The sequence below is a fragment of the Helianthus annuus genome, chromosome 8, assembly GCF_002127325.2.
Source record: "Helianthus annuus cultivar XRQ/B chromosome 8, HanXRQr2.0-SUNRISE, whole genome shotgun sequence".
Taxonomy (NCBI): Eukaryota; Viridiplantae; Streptophyta; class Magnoliopsida; order Asterales; family Asteraceae; genus Helianthus; species Helianthus annuus.
Genome location: NC_035440.2, coordinates 27,010,615 through 27,037,572, shown reverse-complemented (window position 1 = coordinate 27,037,572; position 26,958 = coordinate 27,010,615). Strand labels below are relative to the sequence as shown.

Below are 26,958 nucleotides of genomic sequence, written 5' to 3'. Positions count from 1 at the left end.
TACGACGAAAGGGAGCGTCGCTACTAAACTGCCAGTTGACCAAAGAATAGTGGGGTTAGGAAGAATGTCTGTATAATAACAGTAGTAGAAAAATATGTTGATGCATTTATTGTCTATCGCCTTCGTCAATCCGAGTCGTAGTGAAAAGCCGGAAGGAATCAAGTGCATAATGTCATATTTAGTTAGAAATGGCAAGGTGGCAAACTTGTAATTAGTGTGAACTTTCATTAAATAGCCTTGACCATATAAATAGGGGATTATGTCACTAGTTTAGTTAGATTTGGAAAGAGATTTTGATAGAAGATTTGGAGGAGACTTGGAGAAGAAGACTTTCTAAAGAGAGAAAGTAGAGAGAGAAAGTTGTATATTTGTGATTCTTGTACCGTACACGTCAAGTTTAGCAATGGAATCACATTAGTAGTACGTTATCGTGTGTTCGGTCACGTTCGTTCACGGATTCCGCATGTGAAACGTTCTTTACGCAATCGAACGGTCGCAAAACCGGTCCTACAAGTGGTATCAGAGCTAGGAGCTCGATTGCTTGATCAAACACGTCGTATTCGTACCAGATTTGAGCCGATTCAGATCCGATTTCTCCTATTTCTTCATCTTCTACTTGTTTCTTACGTTTTTTTCTGAAAAACGTCAAATTGAACAGGTAAATACGGTCCAAATCGTCTGATTTTTGGATATGTTGTGCGTTTAGACCCGATCTACAATCCTACCAAATTTCAGCTCGAAACTCGAAGCCGTTTTGGAGAAATCGCGATTTTGCATAAACCCTAAAATTTTCGGAACAATTGGAATTAGGATCAGGGCCCCAAAAACTCAAGGGGGTTAAACCCTAATTGATAATTATCCTCTGAATTCGTTGTCTAAATTGAGAATTCTTAACCTGTCGACTCACCAGGCCTATACCAGTGACTAACCTAACCTACCCTAAATTGACACCCCAGGCGACACGCGGCAAGTGCCACGGATTCTTCCGCGACACGCGGGAGGTGCAAATTTCGGGTATAAATAGGGGGCCTTGGGACTTGAATTCTGACACTGAAACGACGTAAAAATTCCAAATAGTCGCTGAGATATAACAGAAACAGTCTTGAACACACAATAATCTCGAAACGCTGCCGCAATCAGGGTAATAACCCGATCGCTATTACGATTCAACGTTCGATCGATTGTAACTATCCGACGATTGTTTAAGTGCCGCTCAAATTGAGTTTATACTTTATTATTCATCGTGATTTCGACTTGAATGTTTGAGTGCTGTTCGAACTCGGACTATACTCTGTCATTCGTTGTGAATCCGCTGAATTGTTAAGTATTGCACTTGTAAATCGTTGTGAGGGTTTAATCTCGTGAATTGTCGTAACTGTTGTATTAGTTACTAACCCGTTTGTGTGTGCATTGTTATTTAAATTAGGTTAATCAAGGCTAATCAGTAGGCTTATACTCTGCTCGTTAAATCTGCAAAGTGAGTCATTCTCTTTTTCTCAATGGTTTTACAATACTCCAAATTATTTTCCAAAGTTATAATTACAGGGATTAAGTCTTTGTAATCGCCAAGTTTACAGCCAGTATGTGGGGTATTGTGCACATTACTTGTATTTGTATCATTTTAGGTGAGCGAGCCTAAATCATGATATACACTACTAGGTAGTCGGACCTAAATAGTGATTTACGTCACTTGTGGGTGAACGGACCCAACAGTGATATGACCAAAGTCACAGATCCAGTCGAGTGACAAATACTGTGGGTAGTTGGTTGATATGGAAATATTGTAATCGCTCTTAATACTGTAAATTATAACAACGTGTCATTTTAATTAAAATGAATGATTAACTCAGTATTTCCCCGCTGACAAAACCTTTTTCCAACATGTTTCAGGTGATCTGTTGTGATCCAAGAAAAGTGCCGTGAAGCACTACAAGCTTAGAAAAGTGGCTCAATGTGAATAAATAAAGAAACATGTTTTGAGAAATAAAGATTTCCCCGGGAAATCACCTTATTGTAAATTACAGGGTTTTATCCCTAAACTTTATGTAATAAACTAAACGGGCATTTGAGTATTAAAAGATCCTATGTTAAAAGACTTCCGCTGTCGCCTAAATTAAATACCACGGGATTTCCTGCCTCGCGGCTCTGGACCGGGTCAAACCGGGGTCGAGGGCCGTGACACAGACTCAGGCTTGCTGGGTGGCGGTCTGCGAGGTGGGATCACCTCGGCGGTTGGGAGGACCGCGGAATATCCCCCCCCCCTAAAGGAGTGGGTAATATTATAAAATAATTTAGTAAAATTAAAGATGTTATTTTGGAGATTAAAACGGAGCTATAGAAAGAAAAAAGATGGATAAGTTGTTAGGGAAATATCATTAAGAATGTAGAGATTAGAAATAACTTAGGTAAAATTAATTAATGTTAACGAGTCAAAAAAATCCTAGGAGGCAAATCATGTGAAAATGATTACGTACACCAAGAAAAGTAGCACCTGATATATTTTTTTTATTAAATTCATCTAACATGTGTAATAAACGTGGTTTTTTAAAGATATAACATTTTTATTTTTTACCATACAAAATTACATTTATGCAACTCGTGTAATACACGGGGTTTTTAAAAATATAACTTTTTTTTATTATGTAGTATATAAAATTAGATTTATTCAATCCATATAATACATAGAGTTTATAAAGATATAACTTTCTATTGTTCGATATATAAAATTACATGTGCTCAATCCGTATAACACATGAGATTCTTAAAAATGCAACTTTTTTCATTATTTAATATATAAATTTAAATTTACTCAACCCGTACAATACACGAGGTTTCTAAAAATACAACATTTTTTATTGTTTAATATATAAAATTACATTTATTCAACCCATATAATACACGAGATTTTTAATTATATATTGTTTTATTATTTGATAAATAAAATTATATTTATTCAACCCGTATAATAAACAAGATTTTTAAAGATATATATATTTTTAGGGTAGGGATATGGTAAAAAGTGACTAAAATGTGAGAAGGGTAAGAAGCGTTTTAAACCATTGGATATTTGATCTAATGGTTGAGATCAATAGGGTATAAATGTAAATTGTGTTTTAATTAGAAGGACCTTATGTAAAATTAAAGGGCAATAGTGACTTTTCCAACGTTTCAAATACGGTAACCGTTTCAAAATCCTCACCAATCTCCTATAAATTAGCGAATTTATGGTAACTGTTTCAAAACCCCCATCAATCTCCTAAAAAATCAGCGAATTTCTCGTACTGAAATAAATTCTTCGATTTCCTTCACAACAACTTTTTATAACACTATAAAGAACAATATATTACATGATAAAACACTATAGGAAGATATAACACTATCTGTTTACTGTAAGACACTATACATAAATAAAACACTGTTGATGGGGGATAAAACACTATGAAAAGGAACAGTATATTACATGAGAAAACACTATAGGAAGATATAACACTATCTGTTTACTGTAAGACACTATACAGAATAAAACACTATTGATGAGGATAAAACACTATGAAAAGGAACAGTATATTACATGATAAAACACTATAGAAAGATATAACACTATCTGTTTATTGTAAGACATTATACAGAATAAAACACTATTGATGGGGATAAAACACTATGAAAAGGAGATTAAAGATACCTGTACATAATATAACACTATTGACTGGGGAATATAACACTACAACAAGAACTTACCGTAAACAATTAAATGTATAGAACAAATCGAATTCGAATCACATCCCTAATATATCGCCTGATATTTTTGGCAGTTATCTTTGGAAATCAATTAATTGATAAGAATGGACAATTACTAATATACCCTTTTGAATTAATTAAGATAAGGGACACTTGTCATTCACAAATTATTTCTCACACTTCTCACAAAAGTTGGACTTTTTACAGGATCCTCTACCTATATTTTTATATTATTTATTATATAAAAATACATTTATTCAACCCGTGTAATACACGGGGTTCTAACCTAGTCTGAATATATATTAATTTCTTTTTGAAGTTATTGGTTTATAAAAATTGATTACTAAGATAATAATGTCAATTACATGTTATATTATTCTATAAAAGTATTCTATAAACTAAAAAGTGATTTAAAATATATAAAAAAATTTATCAATTTGAGATGTACAGAACCATACAACTCGTATCACATGTGTTAAATCCATAAGTTCAACCAACTTAAAAAGAAGCCCATATACAAGTTCTATAGAGCTATAACTACTTAGTGTTGGATTTTGTATATGACAAAGAAATAATACGAAGGATAGGCGACAAGATCAGCCTTGATCTTTCAAGATTAATGGCTTAAAACCAGACACTGACATTTCTGTAACTATGAAGTTCAAACAAATGAAGAAACAAACATATAAATGAGTATCTAATCCTTTCTCACTTGAACTTCATCCCCCTTTGATTTTAAAAGGACAATAACTTTTTCATACATTAATATTTACATAAAAAATATTACACCATATTAACAAGCATTTTATTCTCTTTAATTCGAGCTGCCTATTGCTATCGTTTTCTTACAAAAATTTACATGATTTTGAATACCCATTACATGATTACGTGATTTTGAATACCTAGCACATGACTACGTGATTTTGAATACTCATTACGTGATTTCATTATACTATGTGAAACCACACTAAGTGATTACGTAATTATGTAACAATAGTTAACTATGAATTATTACGTGACTACACGATTTTGTATACCCATTTTGTGATTACCTGATTTCATTATAGTATTTTATATGAAACCACACTGCGTGATTACGTAGAAACAAAAACATGTAATACACAATATTTAATATGGAATACCTTAATTATATTACAGGTCTAAAAACGTATTAAGGATAAATTATATGCAAAATATTAGCCAAATTAACCTATAATAACCACATAATGTCGTATATTAAACATATAATCACGTAATAAAGCATAAAAAATCAAGTTCTTATTATTGAATGTGTGATTACGCAATAATCATAATTGTAATAACATCAGTTAGAACTAATCATATTGAATGTGCAATCAAGTAATTGATTTATATTGAATATGTAATCACGTAATGGTTTATGTTGAATGTATAATCATGTAATCGATATTCAAAATCACGTAGCCATGTGTTAGGTATTCAAAATCACATAATCACATAATGGAGTAACGGGTATTCAAAATTCAGTAATTTTTTTTAAGAAAATTATAACAATAGGTTGCTTGAATTAAAGAGAATTAAACGCTCGTTAATATGATGTAATTTTGTTTTAAATATTAATGTACGAAAAAGTTATAGATGTTTGAAAAAGTTTGTTTTTTTTTTCAAAAGGCTGGTATTGAAAAAATATTTATTAAAACGAGTTATTTTAAAAGTATTTACCTACCTAATTTGGTGGAATGTTGTGTATTTCTTGATATTGTTAAGTATATTTCTTATTATTTTTTTTTATCAAAAAAGTATACTTCTTATTAATTTTTTTATAAAAAAAAGTTAATTACACAAATGCTTTATGCAACTGTCCACTTATCCACCCCTCCCCCTTGAAACACCTTATCCAAAAGGACTCAATGGATACCATGAGTAAGTTGTCATGTGCAATGGTTAATTAAAAGATTCCAAGAACTCGAAACCAGAGGAAAGGCGAAGCTTCATCACCTACAATCCTACAGCGGTATACCATTATAGGTTTGAATTTTGTTTCAATAATATATGCACAAACTTCAATCACCTTTTCCCATTACTCAATTAAAACAAAAGTAGTCATACTTGATCGATTTTCTGGAAGCTCTGTAGTTGATTGTGGAATCATCGATGACTGACAGACTGACCAGATTGTTGTACGCGGAGAAGAAGATGAATTGGTTTCCATGTTCCTATAGCAGACTGAATCCAATTTGTCTGTGTTTGATGCTCTACGGTGGATCCTATTTGTTCAGCTCCATGATTTCTACTGGCCGGAAAAGATTACCGGAGAGAGGCTGAACGGAGTTATGGGGAAGGGCTGAGGTAGTTAATCTTTTCTCTAGCATGAATCGGTTTTGGCTTAAAATCATAACCATAATCGAGATGTCAATTAATAAATAACCATAACCATAGCCCGATCAGTTATGGCCTTTGCGGTTAATCGGTTTGAAAGGTTATAGTGAGTCGGTTATAGGTTGGTTAACTGTGAGTTCGAGCCTAGTTAAAAATAACTCAAAACAATATAACTGGGTTTTATTTGGGCCTTAAATTTTCTGACTATGGAACAAATTGTATTACACATTTGTATGTATTATTATATTATATAACATCAAAAAAAAAAAAAAAACGTATAAGCGGTTCTATTTGGTTTTGGCAGCCATAATCAATCCACTATTGTCGGTTAATTCGGTTATGGGTAGTTAATTTGGTTTTCTGCATGCCCCCCTCTGCTCTAATGACAGATTTATTATGTCATTGTGATTAGAGAAAATTCAATAAAAGAAAAGTCAAAATGTTGTTTCAAAGTGAACAGGGACTTTTCTATCAATCTAAAATTGTTCAATTTTTCAAAGTTGTAGACCAAAAGATGAGTCAAAATTGCTATATATCACCACCATCATCCAAAACTCTCATCTTTAAAACACCACAACGATGGAAATTGGTTACATGATACTACTATTCTCATGTGTTTTGTTCTTGCTTCTGTCATCTTGTGCAACACTAAACACCATATCTACAAATCAAGTAATCAAAGATGGAGATACAATAGTTTCAGATGATAACATGTTTGAACTTGGGTTCTTTAGCCCGGGAAGATCCAAAAATCGGTACGTAGGGATATGGTACAAGAAAATATCAACGGGTACTGTCGTATGGGTTGCTAACAGGGAGACACCAATCACAGATAAATCAGGCATGCTCGAACTAAGCAGACATGGAAACCTACTAATTCGCAGTGGTGACAATACAGTGATCTGGTCATCCAATTCAGCAATATCAATGATGCCGGTGGTGGTGGTAGTGCAGCTTCTGGATACTGGAAATCTCGTTGTGTGGGATAGAAGTACCAAGAACGAATGTGTAATCTGGCAAAGTTTTGATCATCCTGGTAACACATTCTTACCAGGCATGAAATTTGGAAAAGATTTGGCAACAGGTATAGAACGAGTTATGATACCATGGAAGAGTGTAGATGATCCTTCACCAGGTGAATATTTACACTATCTAGACACAAATGGATACCCACAAATGTTTGTGAGAAAAGGTTCGGTTGTACGATGGAGATATGGACCATGGAATGGTCTTAAGTTTCAAGGTTTGCGCATGGAAAACCCAAATCCTATTTACTCTGTTCAATTTGTTTCGAACGAAAAGGAAATATATTACACATATGAAATTACGACTTCGGTTGTTCAAAGGATCCTTGTGTTGCCAGATGACACCGCTGTGCATTTGCGTTGGATGGATCAAATCCATGACTGGGCTGTGCATTCTATTGGAGCACTAACAGAGAGTTGTGGTGGTTATGGACTTTGTGGGCCATACGGAAGCTGCAGTCCTAATAGGTACCCCCCTTGTACTTGTATTGCTGGTTTTATGCCTCGGGTCCCAGATGAATGGGATAGAGGAATTGGGTCTAGTGGATGTGAACGTAAACGGGATTTAGATTGTGGAAGTGGGTCTGGCTTTAAAAGAATTTCAGGAGTTATATTTCCAGACACACGCCGTTCATGGTATAATCAAAGCATGACGCTTGAAGAATGTGAGATGGCTTGCAGTTTGAAATGCAATTGTACGGCTTATGCAAATTCAGATATCAGAAATGGAGGAAGCGGATGTTTGCTTTGGTTTGATGAGCTTATTGACACCACAGAGAGTGATGATAAGCAGGGTCTTTACATAAAATTGGCTGCCTCTGAGTTAGTTGCAGGTACACATTTATGGTTTTAAGTTTTAAGTTTTAACTTAATTTTGAGTTGTTATAAATTAATAGACTTGTAACATTATTGTTAATTGTTCGTGAAGGAAATGACGATTCCCCATCTAGCTTAAACAAGAAAAAAAAGTATATACAGTGGTGTTTTTAACTACATCTGTTGTGCTACTTCTATTTATGGTGGCATATTCTTGTATAAAGAAACAGAAAAGGCTTCATATGAAAGAAAGAGGTAATTTCAGTAGCTTTTTATGATTCTAGAACTCAAATCATCCTTAGACTTTCGAAACTTATATAATTTTTGGCTAATCGCACATGTTATTTTTAAGAAGACAGGTATGCCCTTGATAAAAAGGATAACAGTGTGCGGATGGAAGATCTTGATGAGCTACCTTTACTTAGTCTAAATAAAATAGTCAAGGCTACAGATAACTTTAACATCAACAACAAGATTGGAGAAGGTGGATATGGTCCAGTTTACAAGGTAACTTATTGATACCTTAATATTAAAAGGAACGCGCATTTGTAACATTAAACAAAAGTGTAACATAAAACTGTTTTAGGGTGTGTTGGAAGATGGACAAGAGGTAGCTGTGAAGAGGCTCTCAGAAACATCCCAACAAGGGATTGAAGAATTCAAGAATGAAATCATTTGTATTGCCAAACTTCAGCATCGCAATCTCGTGAAGCTTCTTGGATACTGCGATCACAGAAATGAACTGATTTTGGTTTATGAATACATGACAAACAAAAGTTTAGACTTATATCTATTTGGTTTGGTTCTCTCTCTATGATTTCTCATAGTACCTTGTTTTCAAACTTTCCTATCAAATTATTGTTATCTAAGTAATTCACTTGTGTCAGATGAAACCAGGAGCTCGATGCTTGACTGGCCACAACGATTTAATATTATACAAGGGATGGCTCGAGGTATTCTTTATCTACATCAAGATTCCCGTCTTCAAATCATACACAGAGACCTCAAGGCAGGTAATATTCTTTTGGATGGTGACATGAACCCCAAAATCTCCGACTTTGGGCTTGCTAGAAAGTTTGTAGGATCCGATACTGCCACTAACACAAAGAAAGTAGTGGGAACACAGTAAGAATCTTAAACAATGATTTCCTGAATTATATTTTCTACTATTTCCCCCTAATGAATAAGTTCTCTGCAGTGGTTATATTTCTCCTGAGTATGCAGTACACGGACGATTCTCTATAAAGTCTGATGTATATAGTTTTGGTGTTTTGGTGTTGGAGATCGTGAGTGGTAGGAAAAACAGAGAATTCTCTCATGATGATCACAATGACAACCTTCTTGGACATGTATGTTACACTCATTAATGTTTTTTCATTATACAATGTCATTTTGGTAACTTATATGTTTGATCTGATTCAGGCATGGAGACTTTATAAACAAGGCAGATCCATTGAACTTATGTGTGCATCTTTAGATACCTCTTGCGTCATCCCGGAAGTAATAAAATCAATACATGTTGCATTATTATGTGTGCAAAACCATGCAAAAGATAGGCCAACGATGTTAACAGTGGTTTTAATGCTGGTCAGTGAGAGTGTGTTGCCTCAACCTAAACAACCAGCTTTTTACTCTGAGGAGACCAGTAGTGAACTTGAGTCTGTTTCTTCAGTTGATGGTTCCATGATAACACATTTATACGCCCGATAGCAAACAAGTGATGCTATCAGATGTACATAGAGCCATAACCTTTTCCAAGCAGTTGTTGTAACAGATTATTCATTAAAAAGCTTACAAGCATATAAATACATAGGGATTCATAAATATATCATATATTCCAAAATTAGTATAAAAAAATCGACTCCCCAAAAATGGCTGTTCCTTTCCAAATCCGGTTACGTAATTGCATGTTCTCAGTTCTCACTCAAAAATCAGCATCGATCAATATTACATTCTCTCAAAATCAGCATTTAATCTTAGCAATGGGTGTTGGTGATTCGGTTAATTATAGCAATCCGTGAATGATGATTCTGTTTTAGCAATTGGTGAATGGTGATTCAATTTGAATTTGTCAAGTGGTGTGGATTAGCCGTTCAAAATTGTTTTGGTTTAACCTAATTGTGGATGTTTTTAATCTGTCCATTGGTGTCACCAGAGTATGCATGGGCGATTCTCTGTAAAGTCAAACCCAGTTAACATGGTCAGAACCCGGTTTTCCGTCTAGGCGGCGGCGCTTCGGTGAGTGGCGAAAGATGGTGCGATGCTACGGGGCGACGGCTGGGTGGCGTGAGTGGCGGTTGTTTTGGCGGGTGTGGTGTTGGTTGGTTGTGTGTATTTTACCCAACCCCAGGAAGACTATTTATAGGTACAATACGTATTATAGTCCATGAGTTTAGATCAAATAAATAGTCTCCTAAAGATAGGAAGTCATACAAAGGGTATCAATCGGACTCTGATTGACCTCATTCAAATGACATTGTGTTTTTTTTTCAGCGACATTGTGTTTTCGACTTATAGGTGTCTTTTTTCAGCGACATTGTGTTATATTTCTCAGCATTGTATTATGGTTTGCTCGACATTGTGTTATGTTTTGCAGTTGGAATGGTAGTAAAATTCTTGGGATATTGAGATTCATGAAGATAAGCGAGATTTTTTTCCTAACCAGAAATTGTTTTATGTAACTCACAAGTCTTCTCATCTTTTTGTGTCGACAGTGGGTTGTTTTTTGACAATAAAATTCATAGTTTGTGTTCATCGTGACGAATAAATGGGGAGGGGTGAATTATAGGTTAAAAGGAATGACAAAACCATCTGGAATACGTCATCAATCACCTTTCCCGTTTCTCAACGGTTTAACTGGTTCAACTCTTAAACAGAAAAGGGGGACTCTCCGGAAATTTTCGGCTTCATGATTGATTTTCAGGAAGCTCTGTTGATTGGGGAATCATGGTTGACTGAAGGACTGACCAGATTGTTGTTATTTCGGTAATGTTCGCATAGTACACGGAGAGGATGTATCGGTCAATGGATTTAGACGACGAGAATCTGGTGGTGATAAGATATTTGTTTATTTCGTTGATTTCTATGGAGTATGTATTTGTTAATCTCTCTCTTTTTTTTTTTTTTTTTTTTTTTTTGTTCTTAAACTTAGAGGTCATTTTAAAAATTGAAAGTTTGTATGACAGATCGTTATGTCATTGTGATTAGAGAAAATTTAAAAAAAAAAGGAGTCAATATGTTGTTTCATACTGAACAAGGACTTTTCTGTCATCATGGTTGGTGGCAATTTTCAAACATGTTGACCAAAAGATGAGTCAAATTTGCTATATAGCACCTACTTCATCCAAATTTCACACCCAAATCAATGGAAATTGGTTCCATGATACTACTATTCTCATGTGTTTTATTCTTGCTTCTTTCATCTTGTGCAACACTAGACACCATATCTACAAATCAAGTAATCAGAGATGGAGACACAATAGTTTCAGATGATAAAATGTTTGAACTTGGGTTCTTTAGCCCCGAAAGATCCAAGAATTGGTACGTAGGGATCTGGTACAAGAAAATATCAACGGGTACAGTCGTATGGGTTGCTAACAGGGAGACAACAATCACAGATAAATCAGGCATGCTCGAACTTAGCAGGCAGGGAAACCAACTAATTTGTAGCGGTGACAATACAGTTATCTGGTCATCCAATTTAACAGTATCTGCAATGAATGATAATCTGGTGGTGGTCGTGCAGCTTCTGGATACTGGAAATCTTGTTGTGTGGGATAGAAGTACCAAGAACGAACGCGTAATCTGGCAAAGTTTTGATCATCCGGGTAACACATTCTTACCCGGAATGAAAATTGGGAAAGATTTGGCATCAGGAAGAGAACGAGTTATAATACCATGGAAGAGTGCAGACGATCCTTCACCAGGTCCATATTTACATTGGCTAGACACAAATGGTTATCCACAAATATTTGTGAGAAAAGGTTCGGTTATACGATGGAGATCTGGACCATGGAATGGTCTTAAGTTTCAAGGCTGGAGCATAGAAAACCCAAATCCTATTTACTCGATTCAGTTTGTAATGAACGAAAAGGAAATATATTATAAATATGATCTTAAGTCATCGGCTGTTCAAAGGGTCCTTGTGTTGCCAGATGACGTCGCAGTGCCTTTGCAATGGATGGATCAAATCCAAGAGTGGGTTGTGCATACTATTGGAGCCGCAACAGATAGTTGTGGTGGTTACGGGCTTTGTGGGCCATATGCAAGCTGCAATGCTAACAGGTACCCCCCTTGTAAATGTATGGCAGGTTTTAAGCCTCAGGTCCCAGATGAATGGGATAGAGCAAATGGGTCGAGTGGGTGTGAACGTAAACAGGACTTAGATTGTATGAGTGGGTCTGGCTTTAAAAGAATCTCAGGAATTGTGTTTCCGGACACACGGCGTTCATGGTATAATCATAGCATGACACTTGAAGAATGTGAGATGGCTTGCAGAATGAAGTGCAATTGTACGGCTTATGCAAATTCAGATATCAGAAATGGAGGAAGCGGATGTTTGCTTTGGTTTGATGAGCTTATGGACACCAGAGAAAATGATGATAACCAAGATCTTTACATAAAATTGGCTGCCTCTGAGTTTGCAGGTTCACACGTCTATGGTTTTAACTATATTTTTGAGTTGTTATAAACTTAATACACTTGTAAGTTTATTGTAAATCATTCATGCTCAAACAAGAAGAAGAGAGTATTTATAGTGGTAATTTTAACCACATCTGTTGTGCTACTTCTATTTATGGTGGCATATGCTGTTACAAAGAAACGAAATAGGCTTCATATGAAAGTAAGAGGTAACTTAGATATCTTCTGATGCTTCTAGAATTAAAATCATCCTTGCACTTTGGAAACTTAAATAATTTTTGGCTCCTTTGTGTAATCACATATGCTAGTTTGTAGGAGACAGTTATGCCCGTGATAAAAAGGATAACAATGTTCAGATGGAAGATCTTGACGAGCTACCTTCATTTAGCTTAAATAAATTAATTAAGGCTACAGATAACTTTGACATCAATAAAAAGATTGGAGAAGGTGGATTCGGCCCTGTTTACAAGGTATATAGAAGGGAACACGTATTTGTATCGTTAGTGAAAAGCGTGAAATAGAACTGTAACGTTTCTATATTAGTGTGTGATGGAAGATGGTCAAGAAGTAGCCATAAAGAGGCTATCAGAAACATCCAAACAAGGGCTTGATGAGTTCAAGAATGAAGTCATTTGTATTGCAAAACTTCAGCACCGGAATCTTGTGAAGCTTATAGGATACTGCATGCATGGAAACGAAATGATTTTGATTTATGAATACATGGCTAACAAAAGCTTGGACACAATTCTGTTTGGTTTGACTCGCTTTTATCTCAATGCACCTTTCATTTCTGTGAAATTCAATAACAGACAATTTACTAGCTGTACACATGTTGTTAAACTCATTAATAGACAATAAATTATTAGATGGTTATCTTCCACAGATGAAACAAAAAGTTTAATGCTTGACTGGCCTCGGCGACTTAATATCATACATGGGATAGCTAGAGGCATTCTATATTTACATCAAGATTCCCGCCTTCAAATTATCCACAGAGATCTCAAGGCAGGCAATATTCTGTTGGATGGCGACATGAACCCAAAAATCTCTGACTTTGGTCTTGCTAGAAAGTTTGTAGGATCTGATACTGCTGCTATGACAAGAAAGGTGGTCGGGACATAGTAAGAATCTAAAAATATGGTCTATAGAACAATTTTCCCATTGATCTTCTTAGATATAAAGAGAGTTAAAAAACCAGATTTCGAATATTCAATTTGTTCCATTTAATTTTGTAACAGTGGATACATTTCGCCAGAGTATGCAGTACACGGGCGATTCTCTGTAAAGTCGGATGTATTTAGCTTTGGTGTTTTGGTGTTGGAGATATTGAGTGGTAAGAAAAACAAAGGATTCTATCATAAAGATCACAATGACAACCTTCTTGGACATGTATGTTATACAGGATATTAAGAGCAACGTTTGGATATCCTATACTTACCATATGTTTGGTCTGGTTCAGGCTTGGAGACTCTATAAAGAAGGCAGGACCAATGAGTTCATGGATGCATCTTTACATGGCTCGGCTCATGCAATGTCTCTGAAGTGTTAAGGTCAATACATGTTGGGCTACTATGTGTGCAGCATCATGCACATGATAGGCCAACTATGTTGTCAGTGGTTCTGATGCTTGTCAGTGAAGGCGTGTTGCCCCAACCTAAACAACCTGCGTTTTTTACGGGACAGAGCGATGGAGAAGTTCAGTCTGTGTCATCAGTTGACGAAGACATGATAACACACCTGTACGCTCGATAGCATGCACATGTTTATGTCAAAGTTATACTCTTCTTTTTGGTCAATTTATTATGTCATGAATCATCTTATTTTATGACTGGTAGTTACGTTGTTACTATATGTAAAAAATAACTTGTTTAATTAGAATCAAGGCCATAACAAAATAAACTTAGATTGTTTTCATTTGAACCTGAAAATCTGATTTAAGTTCCTAATTCTCTAATTCACACCTAACAAAAATTCAAAACTTTAACAAAGAGAAACTCAAACTTAGCAAAGAAAATTCCGAAGAACGTTCCTTGGAGTTCTAAATGCATATTTTCAAGCAATATTTAACTTGTAATGTGATGCCAACACATGTTTGTATGAAATGATCCTTGCATTACCAATAAATAAATAAATAAATAAATTCAAAAGGATATTCGTCAAACTGCTTTTAGGCATAAGGCATCCCATATAATACAATAATTTTAAAGAAACTAATTCATTGATACCATGTTGATTTCAGTAGCAACTTGTCTTTTAACTCTTCATGAGTATTAAGTGTTCCTATCAGTAGGAATCGCTTATTAGTGTCAAGCACTTAAGTTTGATAATAACTTGCATCAGTAAGAAGTTATTTTTTTCTGTCAGCATCAACTAGTCCTATGAGCAAGATCATGTCAGTTCAACAACAATATCTTCATCAACCCAATTATTCTGTGAGTGCTAACTTGACATCAACACCAAAAACTTCAATTAAAGGATGGTATACTTTAGCAGCATTATTATGACATAGATTTGTAATATTAGTTACAGAGAATCATAGACTCAACACCTAGGCGTTGGGATACCCACACAGTGGCGGAGCTTGAACGAAAACTCGATGGAAGCCCGACTCTTTAAAATTAAATATTTTACACTACAAAAGAAAAATTTTCAAAAATTTCTGTAAGTACTACAAGCGAAAAACAGGTGGGGCCAGGGCACCCCGGGCCTCCATTAACCTCCGCCAGTGCACACACACCCTTTGTTAAGCTCTATGAGAAGATTTACTATAGAAACAAAGAGACCTTGTGAGGGAGAGTCATCGGCAGTGTCCATTGATCTTTTGGCAAGTATTGATATTTTAAATAAATTTATTTGGAATACGATTCGAATTCGTATTGGGATTCTTTTTCGAATTCGAGTCGAATTGGGTAGGGTTTAATCGAATTCTCGAATTCGGCTTCAAGAAAAAAGAAAAATTATTAGAAAAATTCGATTCGAAATTCGACATTCCATTTGATTTGATGAATACCCTATATTCAATATTCCATCCCTAGCTAAAATAAATAATAAAACCACTATTTTGACTCGTTTATTCACTTTTATACACATTCTCACCGGACTATAAACCAGACCGTCATGTTTGAGAGTAATATGCAGAGGTGAATCTTCGTTGTTGTCATGATGAATTTTTTTCTATTATATATACGGCCTATCCAAACCAAAATTTTGACACCGACCCATAGAGATTTTGACGCTAATGGAAGGAGACGGAAATAACGAAATAAGACCACAGAAGTTTTTTCCGGCATCCAACGTGTAGATTTGACAACGTCTCACGTTCGATCTACGATGCAACCTTTGACCGCCATAGAACATAATGAGAATAGAATGTATTGTGTTGGTTCGAAGGCTCCATCAAGACGACGGTCAGGATGTGTACAGAGATTACCAACGGCTAGGATGTTTCCAAAAAATAATAAAAAGATTACATAGTATTGCACTAACAAATCTAAAGGAGTGGGTTTGAAAGGGCTTTGGTTAAATGAAAATGGGCTGGTGAAATAAAAATGGGCCACCAAAGTTAAAATGGGCTATTTATATGTATTCTGCATGTATACTACAAATTGAAGTTTAACTAGAATGGACTCCCTCAGGCGATGCGGTAGGGGCGGGACACTTAAATGGCATAAAGCATAGTAATTCAACAATATACGCACAACAAAACCTTAACACAAAAGATCTATACGTTGATTGAAAGGTTTTTTTGGTAGTAACCTTAACACAAAAGATCTATACGTTGATTGAAAGGTTTTTTTGGTAGTATGTTTAAGCTACTAAACGATTTAACTTCAAAATTTCATGTATATTAAAAAATTAAGCATTTACATTAATAAAACACCACAATCATCTGACAAATTTTCTAAAATAATGATTGTATACTATAACCAATAATCAATACTTATTATAAACTATTTAATTTTTAAGGTGAAGGGGGTCATTCAATCACTTAGTTTGACTTATTCTCTAGCCAATAATATCATGCCATGTCAAGTCCCCATTCCATTCCTCATTTTACACTCAATCACTGACAATGATTCAAACACATAGAGAGGTAAAAAAATTTAAAAAAATTATGATTGGTTGAAAAAGATTAGGACCCACCATTAAACCCCCCTCTCTCCTCATTCCCTCCTCTTCCCGCATCGGTGAGTATACACCGTAGAAACCTCTCCCCACTCACCGATCCACCACCAACACCCCTTCCCCGTGTGGCAACCCCACTTCCCGATCCCTGTCCTGCAACGATACCGTCCAGCCTTATATGATATGAAACACCCACCCATAAATGATTAGGAAAACAATAAGTAAAAAAAAAACATCAGAACATTAAATATTATCAGCGTAGAAAAAGTTGATAAGTTTACAATTTACCGAATATAATTTTGTAAGATTTATAAGTGTATCGTATATATATGACCAAATTTACTTTTTATTGAAGTGAAAGGTAAATTAAAGAAAGAACATTATGACTACAATTTCAAAGAACATCTAAATATGATTCCTTTCATTTACCCTTCAATGTTCATCGAGAATCAGCCATTGAACATTTTTCAAAGTAATTATGTTTGATAAATGATGTTAATAATTCTGGTTTCATAAAACAATCGGCCAAATATATATTCACCCCACTCCACCATTACCTCACTACACCAACACCACTAACACCACAAATTATAAACCCATTTAAAGTTGAAACAAATCTAATACTTTTAGATATCCAATCTTTTATCACCACCAATTCGATCATTGATGTCGGTCAAACAATCTCGTTACATTATCTCACCTATCTTAGGCTTTGTTTTGGGTTTCGCTGCTTTTTAGCTTTCTCAATAACTACACCCAAGTGATGCCGACATTTCTTTGGCTCAGAGTTCATGGAAAACATTGCTGCAAGGCGGTTTGTAGGTCAATACCCACCATCCATCAGCCTTGCCACGCAATTCTCATAACAAAAGTGTGAACTCATCATAGCCAAGCGAACTCATAATCACAACCAAAGGAATGCAACAAATGTGAATTGTCAAAGTTTATATACAAAATAAAGGTTCCAAAGAAGCTTTGACTTTGTAAGTTGAACCTTACCGTTTCAAGATGCAAGGAACACAAAGAAAACACAAAGTACAATCACACTATGCACCATCGGCCAATAAGCCAAATGAAAACCCCAAAAGGTTTGTACCATACGGAACATCAAAACAAACAAACGGCTATATCATCACCCGGCATACAACGTATGAAAAAAACGATGAAATAGAGATAAGCCAACGCCGATGAAAACCAAACAACAAAGCAAAACTCAAGTCGCCGGTCATCGGCGCAATATGAGACAGAGAGATAGAGAGAAGAGGTGAAGTGGGGATTTAAAACCCCGTAGTGAGACTCCCGCCTTGCGCCGGCAGGAACATTACCGGAGACGGTGACGCTTTCACCGTTCACTCTCTTTTCAAAGGTCTCTGTACTCTCTCTAAAGTGCATCAGATTATAATGTCTCTTCTTTTTATTTATATACAAGATAAAGCTTCCAAAGGAAGCTTTAAGCTTCCAAAGGAAGCTTTAAGCTTCCAACACGTCATAATATAATACACGTGTCGTAAACAAAATAAGACACAATAAAATAAACAAAGTGTACACTTAATCAATGCAGAAACAAAAGCTAATGCACAAAGTACAATCACACTATGCCTAGTAACGTTGCTAATTTATAATATTGAATATTGAATATATACATACAGTAACTATAATAATATTTTACATACAGTAACGATAATAATATTTTTTAATTCCTATATTTTATATATATATATATATATATATATATTTGTTTTTAGTGTCTTTTTTGTTATTTTTTACGTTCTCACTTCAACATTTAGTATTGAAGTTAAAAATCTTTAACCTTTTAAAGAATTTGTATCCAATTTTTATGTGTTTATTTTTATGTACGTATCGGTATAAATTCAGTTTGATATAGGTTTAAATGTAATTTTTTTTAAATAAGTAAGCTTAAATATATAATACTTTTTTTGTGCTTTTGTGTACCTTTTTAGTTGGTTTAGATTATGATATAAATTTTGTTTTAAAACGAGTCGGGTTCAAAAATATTACGTTTTCATTAAATGGTAAAATTCGAGTCACTTTACGTTTCGATGCTGCCGCAACGTGGCGCACCATTAGTTAACTTAGAAAACATAATTTTCTTACGTACTTATTTTTGTGTACGTATCGGTATAAGTTAAAATTTGTTAACGTTTCAATGAACGTAAATTTCTTTCGCAAATAAGTCGGATCAAATATAATATGTTTCGTGTTTATTTTTATGTACGTTTTTAGTTTGTCTATGTTTTGATGTATGTAAGTTTTTTTTTTAAATATATCAGGTCAAATATAATACATTTTTATTACAGGACAATTATGATTTACTTTATATTTTGAACCTGTCGCAAGGCGCAGAGAAATTTGTTAGTTTACCTACAATTTCAAGGGTGGTATACATTAACTTTATTAATATTCTATTCTTACTTTTATAATTCCTATATTTTTCTTTCTGTAACTTTAGTAGTATTTTATTTAATTTTTTTAATTCATATAAATATATTTTGATTTCTTTTGGAATTGTAAATTTGCAATACCAGCTCAATTGTATGTTCATAATGGAAAGTCCTACATTCGATCAACCAAAGTTGTAAGCTTCTTTTTTTGAGTTCTCGACTAATCTAAAATTTATATAAATTTGTTTTATCCATAAAATAACCTTTAATTTTTTTAATATATACAAATACAAATATAAATATTCAATATATATATACTAAATTAAGTTGTATTATTAAGGTGAAAACGGAGTTGTAAACACAATAGAGTATTTCACATATACTATAATGAGTGTCGGTAATGTACTGTATTGGTACTGTGACGTATTGAATTGATACATTAACAATAATATTGGTATCATATCGATTCCGAGAAAACAACGATACTAGTATCAGTACTATTGGAATCGTTAGTAATAATCATTTTTCTATGGGTTTCTATCTATGTAAAATAACGTTGTTGATCTATATCCTATTGGGCATATGATAATTATTTTTTGAGTCTTATCTTTCGGTTGTCATACTAAGTTTCAATACCGTACGATACCGTAATAAACCAAACCGACACTGACTGAATTCCTACCGCCAATGGCGGATCTAGAAAATCATTATACGGGCAACGTTTAAAAAAATCTAAAAGGGTAACGAAATCGAAAAAATGTCAAATTTTTCCAAAATTTATACCGCCGGAGCGTTAAGGGGCAACGGAGGTTACCCCTTGTTACACTCTATACCCGCCCCTGCCCGCCGCAATGCGCAAGAAATTTTACTAGTTTTATTAAAAGTAAGAATAAGCTAATTTTTATAAATTTTAAAATCTTAAATTAATTATGGTCATCTTTTCTTGATTATTGACGTATTTTATTTTAGAGTTAATTGCCCGGATGGTCCCTGTGGTTTCACGTTTTTCACGTTTAGTCCCCACCTTTTCAAAATAGCATGTATGCTCCCTATGGTTTGTCATCTTGTTACTCGGATAGTCCCTGAGTAGATATCAGTTAGTTTGGAAATTGCATGTATGCTCCCTATGGTTTGTCAATTTTGTTACTCGGATAGTCCCCAGAGTAAATGTCGGGGGACTATCCGAGTAACAAAATGATAAACCATAGGGAGCATACATGCTATTTTCAAAAGGTGGGGACTAAACGTGAAAAAAAGTGAAACCACAGGGACCATCCGGGCAATTAACTCTTTATTTTATTACGTATTTAAAATTTAATTTGGCTTTATTTTTTTATTATGTGACTTCAACTCGACCGTGAAAGAAGTTCATGGGTCTCCCACAAGTAACGATGTCACTTTGAAGTTTCAGTGGAAGATTTAGAGACGTTGCGCTACAAAAGGGGCGAAAGACTTATGGAAATCCATAGCCACAGTTGGTGGAATGTTGGGTCAACCATTGATCAATTGGCCAAACGTATGGGAAGGGCATTGACTAGGTGTTAACGGGACACTATAAGTTTTATTTGTGGGCCCAGCACATAGATAACTCAAATGTTACGTTTAAGCTAGATAATATCTGGTTTTGGCCTTAATAAGGCTAAAAACTCAAAACTCACTTAAAAAATGATGATTGGCTGAAAAGAAAAAAAAATCACAGAATCAGTGCATGGAGATGAATCAAACCATATGCATAATGTTACTCTATTCGGTTATCTTCTTTCTCATGCTAAAAACTTGTAGATCTTTAGACACCATAGTTGTGCATCAAAACTTGTTAGATGGTGAGACCATTATTTCCGGGAACGCAGCATTCGAGCTGGGTTTCTTTAGCCCAGGCAGTTCCAAATATCGATACCTGGGGATATGGTTCAAGAACACATCACCTCATACGGTTGCATGGGTTGCTAACAGGGAAACACCACTTACTGATTCCTCTGGCATGCTCAAATTAGACAGCCAAGGGATCCTGTCTCTTGTCAATAGTAGCGGTACAACCATTTGGTCATCCAACTCCACGACATCTGGAACAAATGCCAATCCTGTAGCACACCTCTTAGATACGGGCAATCTGGTAATTAAGAGTGAGAATCAAACCAACAAGAATATTCTCATTTGGCAAAGTTTTGATTACCCTGGAGATACCTACTTACCAGGAATGAAGTTAGGGAAGAATTTCATAACAGGACGAGAGATGTACGTGACATCATGGAAGAGTGCAGATGATCCTTCTCCAGGTAAGTATACAATCAGATTTTCAATGGTCAAGGGAAACTATCAACAAGTACATATTAGGAAAAGCTCTGTTATTGAAGGAAGGATTGGGCCGTATAATGGTATAGCGTTCGCTGGGCAGCCAAGCTATAAAAGTAATCCACTTTATACGTTCAACTTTGATATGATTGTAGATGAGAATGAGATGTATTTTGTATTAAATTTTATGAGCACATCATTCTTGTTAAGGTTGATAGTGACTCCAGGCGGGAAGTATGAGGTCTGGCATCTAGATATGCACAACAAAGAATGGACGCAGGATCTCTTACTTCCATCGGATAAATGTGATAGTTATGGACTATGCGGCCCATATGGAAGTTGTAATACTCTCACGTTTCTTACTTGTGGATGCTTGAAAGGTTTTCAACTAAGAGACCCACAAGCAATGAGTACTGATAATTGGAGAAGTGGTTGTAGACGAACTAGATCTTTGGATTGTGCGCCAGAAGAGGGATTTCTAAAGGTCTCAAGCATTAAATTGCCAGACACTCAGAATGCTGTGTTTAATGCCAACCTGAGCCTTCAGCAATGTGAGGTGGCTTGCAAGAATAACTGCTCATGCACTGCCTACACAAATCCAAACATCACTCCAGGTGGAGTTGGATGCTTGCTATGGTTTGGTGATCTAATTGATATCCGAGTGTACCAAGTAAATGGCCAAGATCTTTATGTTAGACTCGCAGCCTCCGAATTACTAGGTAAGCTAATATATCAAGAAAATAATGCACTTCATGTTTATCTAAAGCATTTTAAGCTGATTATCCTGTTATTCAAGCTTTTAAATCTTACTGGTCTTCTTTGTAGATCCTATAAACTAGATGAACAGGGGCTTATATATGTGTGTGTGTTTTTGTAGGAAAGATATACCCTATTTGTTGCTGTTCCCATTCCAATGATTACTCCATATTTCACATTATTTTGTTTGTTTTAACTTTGTAATTGTTACAGTTAATACGTCAACTAGTTGTGATATTAGCAATCTGCACATGCATTAAGAGAAAGAGTAGACTCGATGTAGAACAAGAAAGCAAGTTAAATGATCTAATTAATACCGTATAATCATATTTTGGAAAAAAAAAAAAAAAAAAAAAAAAAACCCTTGTCTCAACCTATTATAATTTTCTACATGCAACAGTAAAGGTCCTTGAAAGAGATCAAAACAGTAGCAAGAAGGAAAGTATAGAGTTGCCAGTCTTTAGTTTATCAGCAATTTCTAGGGCAACCAATAAGTTCTCTACCGACAACAAGCTTGGAGAAGGTGGGTTTGGTCCAGTGTACAAGGTAATGAGGCATCACGGTAAATTTTAGTTAAAGTTAACGCCAATTAATGAAATAACTGTATGTCTAATAATTTTAGAGTTAAATGTCATTTTAGTCCCTTGCTTGAGTCATTTTGCTAGTTTAATTTTTTTCCTGTGAGTCCAAAAAGTTTTCACCATTCTAAAATGGGTTAACTTCATCCATTTCTTCTGTTAACGAGAAGGGCAATTCGGTCATTTTATATGTAACTCTGTTAACTAGAAGGATAATTCGACCATATAAAATTACCGAATCACCCTTCTCGTTAACAGAAAAAATGGATGAAATTAACCTCGTGGACTAAAATGTCAACGGTGAAACCTTTTTGGACCCATAGGTGAAAAATGAAACCTTTAGACTAAACTAGCAAAATGACCCAAACCACATGGACTAAAATGGCATTTAACTCATAATTTTAAATCATCCAGGGTGTTTTAGAAGAAGGACAAGAGATTGCTGTAAAGCGGCTTTCAAAGTCATCTAAACAAGGGATTGATGAATTCAAGAATGAAGTTTTATGCATTGCTAAACTTCAGCATAGGAATCTGGTGAAGCTCTTGGGATACTGCATTCAAGGGGAGGAGACAATGCTGGTTTATGAATACATGCCCAACAAAAGTCTGGACTGGTTTATATTTGGTAATTTAACTCTCTTTCAAATCCATAGAAGTTACTTATACAGTAGAGAAGGAATACAATTTTATATTATATACATAAATTTAAATTTTTGCATATTCTTCAGGTGATTTAAGGAAGTCATTACTTAACTGGCCACAACGTTTTAACATTATCCATGGAATTGCTCGAGGTCTTCTTTATCTTCATCAAGATTCCCGACTTAGAGTTGTACATAGAGATTTGAAAGCAGGTAACATTTTGCTCGATCGTGACATGAATCCAAAAATATCGGATTTTGGTTTGGCTAGAATGTTTGATGGACATGAGAGTGAAGCAAATACAAAGAAAGTGGTGGGAACTTTGTAAGAATCCATGAACTTTCTATCATTCCTATATGCTTGTTACATTTGACTGTTTCTATTGATCAGTTGCATGGTCTTATAATCTTCTACTCAGGGGCTACATTTCTCCAGAGTATGCAGCAAATGGTCTGTTCTCAGTAAAGTCAGATATTTTTAGCTATGGGGTTTTGGTATTGGAGATAGTGAGTGGAAAGAAAAATAGAGGTTTTGTTCATGAATTTGACCATGATATTAACCTTCTTGGACATGTAAGTATTGCCCAGGATCAATGTTCAAATGAAGTAATTTGGATGGAACAAAAGTGGGATCTGCACATGTTTGTGCAGGAACCCGTGAAGAACAGTAACAAAGAGAAAAAAACAATGTTTTACACACACACTATATTAATATGTACTTATAGTTATACCCTACTATTTGACATTTATTTAACTGTCTAATGATAGTTATCCGGTGGGTATATAACGAACCAGTTGACCCATGACTATACCCAAACGGACTCACCCTATTATTCAACATATTCTAAATTGACTCCTAAATTACCGGGTACTAAATTTCTTGATTACATAGATCCAGCGGTATGTGTTTTTTATAAGATCATTTCATCTATAAATTGAACTAGACTAATTTGGTTACCTGGATTGATTTAGGCTTGGAAACTTTACGAAGAAGGCAATTCTCTTGATTTAATTGACAGATCATTAGGTGAGTCGTGGTCTATTAATGAAGTGTTGCGATCAATACACATAGGCTTATTATGTGTACAACATCGAGCAGACGATAGACCTACCACAGCGGTTGTGGTTTCCATGTTGGCTAGTGAAGGGTCGCTACCTTCTCCGAAGAAACCCGCTTTCTTCATTCACGGAAGTGAAAGCAACTCCGTTTCAATTCGCCCATCATCAGTTAATGGAGTGACACTAAGTCAAATAGATGGCAGATAATGAGGCAAATGGAAGATGTAACTTTATGTCCAAAATGCCATCTGTAATTTATTCTTAGGGCAGCCTCAATAGTTGTGTCGGGCTTGCATTTCCAAGTTGTATTGTTTTTTTTTTTTTTGAAAGGCCAACAAACAGCAAATTTTGTTGGTCCCAAAATGGATCTTGATCTCTAGAACGAGCGTGAATAACAAACTTGAATAACAATAACTTGAATGTAATAACCGAATGTGTATACAATCGAATTGAGAGTAAGTGATTACAAATGAAACTACACAATCCTATTTATAGTTTTCTACGGGTACGAGTGAATGGACGCGTCTCTTCGTGAACGGGTGTGTCTCTAGATTGTGTGGATGAGAATGAATCTTGAAGAGGTGTGTCCATAAGCCAAAAGTCACGTCCCTTTCCTTCTTGTGGCTGCCGATCGCGAACAGACATGTCTCTAAGGAGACATGTCTTTTCCTTTAGTGAAGCGGTTATAATCTTTCAGTTTTACATCTTCAGTCCCCATACTTTGTAACCGCCATCTAACTACTTTAAACTAATACATAATCAACCCTTGTACTTGAGGATGTATATGATTAGTGATTTCATTCACCCCCCTAATCATGAACATCCTTGAGTTGTGTAGCTCTTAAACTCCAAGTATCCGACATTTCACACGGATCTTCTTATTCACCAACCTTGCTCCTCACGAACCTTGTTTCTCTTGAACTCGCTTCACACGAACTTGCTTCTCACTAACCATGTTCTTCACGAACCTTGCTTCACACATATATTTTTTTCACACTTGTCTTGACCGTACTTGATTTGTATCACACGAACCTTTTCTTGTGTAGTTGTCTCAACACGAACTCCACCGGTCTTGATTTAACTTCCCCACCATCATATCACATGACTTGCATCCATCTTGCATAGATTTTGGATAATCTAACTCACTTAGATTTCTCTTGCGGTTGTATCACACAACAATCCTTCTTCTGACCCAGTCACAGGATACGCGCGTCTTCTCCTTGATTTGTCTTCTTCACGGTTGTCTCTCACAACGAGTTCTTCATTATTGATTGCTTCCCTCACGGATTCTTTGCTTTGATCCGATCCACTCACTGGACTGTTTTATCATACCTTTCACAGGTTATCTCCGCATCACACGGTTCTTCCCCTTGATCGTATCACACGACCAAGTTTCACGTTTCTATTTCTCTTCAGCGTCTAGGCACATCAGAAGTGCCGGTTCATCATCATCTTCCATTTCAACCAATAGTGTCTCGCTTTCTTTGGTTTTCTTGGTTGGGCATTCATAGGCATAGTGCCCAAGTTTCTCACATCTGTAGCAAGTGATTTTCGACTTATTTCTCATAGCCGATGTTTCTTGCTTGCTATCATCCATTTGTGGTTTTTCGGTTCCTTCCGACTCGTAAGAGGTGTATCCTTCACCCCTATGTTGATAATTGCCTCTTCCTCGGCCTCGTGATGGACGGAATCTCCCTCGTCCATGGTTCTTGACATGTTGTTCTTGACCCGCATATAAAAGTTCTTCTAGATTGTTCACCGGGCTTTCTTTTTTCTTCAACTTTAACCTTTCTTCATAAGTTTTTAATCTTCCGACCGCTTCTTCTAGCATCATAGTTTCTAGATCGGAGTATTGTTCCATGGAGGCAACGATTTGAGTAAACTTATCCGGTACGCCATTTAGGAGTTTGCGTACTAGAGTCGGTTGACTCAATGTCGTTCCTACTTCAGTTGCCCGGGTAACGATACTATTAATCTTTGCGGTAAACGAATCAATAGTGTCGTCATCCTTCATTTGCAACAATTCAAACTCTGACCATAGCGTGTGCATACGCGCCTTTTGTACCTGATCAACACCAACGTGTCTAACTTTTAGATTATCCCAAATTTCCTTTGCAGTCTTACAACTTGCAACTTGCAATACAACATCTTCTGGTATTGCTTGAAACAGATATGCAATTGCAGACTTATCTTTCTTGGTGTCTACCGTTGCATTTTCTGCCGGTTCAATCGTTTCCCACAAACCATTTGCTTCAAGAATCGTCTTGATACGAATAGCCCAAACCGTATAGTTTGTTGGTTTCAGAATCGGACACTGAAACTGGGAAAGAGAATTTCCTTCTTTCTGTATTATTATCGGACTTTGTCCGGTTGTTCCTGACATATCTTCCTGCCGAACAATCTTCACTTCTAACAAACTTTTCTTGGTTTCAATAGATCTCAACAACCCCGATTACCCGAATCGTGTAATAACCAAACAATCAACAATCTAATTCGCACTAAACCCCAGAATCAAACAAACCCTAGA

General features: G+C 35.5%; 5 protein-coding genes across 5 annotated transcripts; all 5 read left to right on the top strand.

The window, feature by feature from the left end:
• The first annotated feature begins 6,075 nt into the window (after positions 1-6,075).
• LOC110872489 (G-type lectin S-receptor-like serine/threonine-protein kinase At4g27290) lies at positions 6,076-9,763 on the top strand. Its single transcript, XM_035975944.1, has 7 exons — positions 6,076-7,954; positions 8,050-8,103; positions 8,293-8,444; positions 8,524-8,734; positions 8,825-9,062; positions 9,136-9,286; positions 9,360-9,763. Exons 1-7 carry the CDS (start codon positions 6,676-6,678, stop codon positions 9,645-9,647), a joined length of 2,373 nt encoding a protein of 790 aa, XP_035831837.1. The 5' UTR covers positions 6,076-6,675; the 3' UTR covers positions 9,648-9,763.
• Positions 9,764-11,301: 1,538 nt separating this feature from the next.
• Positions 11,302-13,454, top strand: LOC118479368 (G-type lectin S-receptor-like serine/threonine-protein kinase At4g27290). The gene has a single exon (XM_035975943.1). It carries the CDS (start codon positions 11,302-11,304, stop codon positions 12,625-12,627), a length of 1,326 nt encoding a protein of 441 aa, XP_035831836.1. The 3' UTR covers positions 12,628-13,454.
• On the top strand, positions 12,733-14,127 carry LOC118479364 (G-type lectin S-receptor-like serine/threonine-protein kinase SD1-1). Its single transcript, XM_035975942.1, has 6 exons — positions 12,733-12,787; positions 12,894-13,048; positions 13,122-13,332; positions 13,462-13,699; positions 13,817-13,967; positions 14,038-14,127. The coding sequence occupies exons 1-6, from the start codon at positions 12,733-12,735 to the stop codon at positions 14,125-14,127; spliced, it is 900 nt and encodes a 299-aa protein (XP_035831835.1).
• Positions 14,128-20,764: 6,637 nt separating this feature from the next.
• On the top strand, positions 20,765-21,789 carry LOC118480936 (G-type lectin S-receptor-like serine/threonine-protein kinase At4g27290). Its single transcript, XM_035975941.1, has 2 exons — positions 20,765-21,638; positions 21,778-21,789. Exons 1-2 carry the CDS (start codon positions 20,814-20,816, stop codon positions 21,787-21,789), a joined length of 837 nt encoding a protein of 278 aa, XP_035831834.1. The 5' UTR covers positions 20,765-20,813.
• LOC110869791 (G-type lectin S-receptor-like serine/threonine-protein kinase At4g27290) lies at positions 21,679-24,726 on the top strand. Its single transcript, XM_035976545.1, has 6 exons — positions 21,679-22,116; positions 22,554-22,699; positions 23,146-23,356; positions 23,460-23,697; positions 23,792-23,945; positions 24,345-24,726. Exons 1-6 carry the CDS (start codon positions 21,804-21,806, stop codon positions 24,636-24,638), a joined length of 1,356 nt encoding a protein of 451 aa, XP_035832438.1. The 5' UTR covers positions 21,679-21,803; the 3' UTR covers positions 24,639-24,726.
• The last annotated feature ends 2,232 nt before the right edge of the window (positions 24,727-26,958 follow it).

What these genes read in the sequence shown, in the direction of transcription:
- LOC110872489 (XM_035975944.1), top strand. Translation starts at nt 6,676, where the DNA reads ATGGAAATTGGTTACATGATACTACTATTCTCATGTGTTTTGTTCTTG. An exon ending in AAAAAAGTATATACAGTGGT is followed by an intron (nt 8,104 to 8,292) that starts GTTTTTAACTAC and finishes ATTTTTAAGAAG; the next exon opens with ACAGGTATGCCCTTGATAAA. An exon ending in GATATGGTCCAGTTTACAAG is followed by an intron (nt 8,445 to 8,523) that starts GTAACTTATTGA and finishes AAACTGTTTTAG; the next exon opens with GGTGTGTTGGAAGATGGACA.
- LOC118479368 (XM_035975943.1), top strand. Translation starts at nt 11,302, where the DNA reads ATGGAAATTGGTTCCATGATACTACTATTCTCATGTGTTTTATTCTTG.
- LOC118479364 (XM_035975942.1), top strand. Translation starts at nt 12,733, where the DNA reads ATGGTGGCATATGCTGTTACAAAGAAACGAAATAGGCTTCATATGAAA. An exon ending in GATTCGGCCCTGTTTACAAG is followed by an intron (nt 13,049 to 13,121) that starts GTATATAGAAGG and finishes TTTCTATATTAG; the next exon opens with TGTGTGATGGAAGATGGTCA. An exon ending in ATGACAACCTTCTTGGACAT is followed by an intron (nt 13,968 to 14,037) that starts GTATGTTATACA and finishes GGTCTGGTTCAG; the next exon opens with GCTTGGAGACTCTATAAAGA.
- LOC118480936 (XM_035975941.1), top strand. Translation starts at nt 20,814, where the DNA reads ATGGAGATGAATCAAACCATATGCATAATGTTACTCTATTCGGTTATC.
- LOC110869791 (XM_035976545.1), top strand. Translation starts at nt 21,804, where the DNA reads ATGAGTACTGATAATTGGAGAAGTGGTTGTAGACGAACTAGATCTTTG. An exon ending in GGTTTGGTCCAGTGTACAAG is followed by an intron (nt 22,700 to 23,145) that starts GTAATGAGGCAT and finishes TAAATCATCCAG; the next exon opens with GGTGTTTTAGAAGAAGGACA. An exon ending in AAGAAAGTGGTGGGAACTTT is followed by an intron (nt 23,698 to 23,791) that starts GTAAGAATCCAT and finishes TCTTCTACTCAG; the next exon opens with GGGCTACATTTCTCCAGAGT.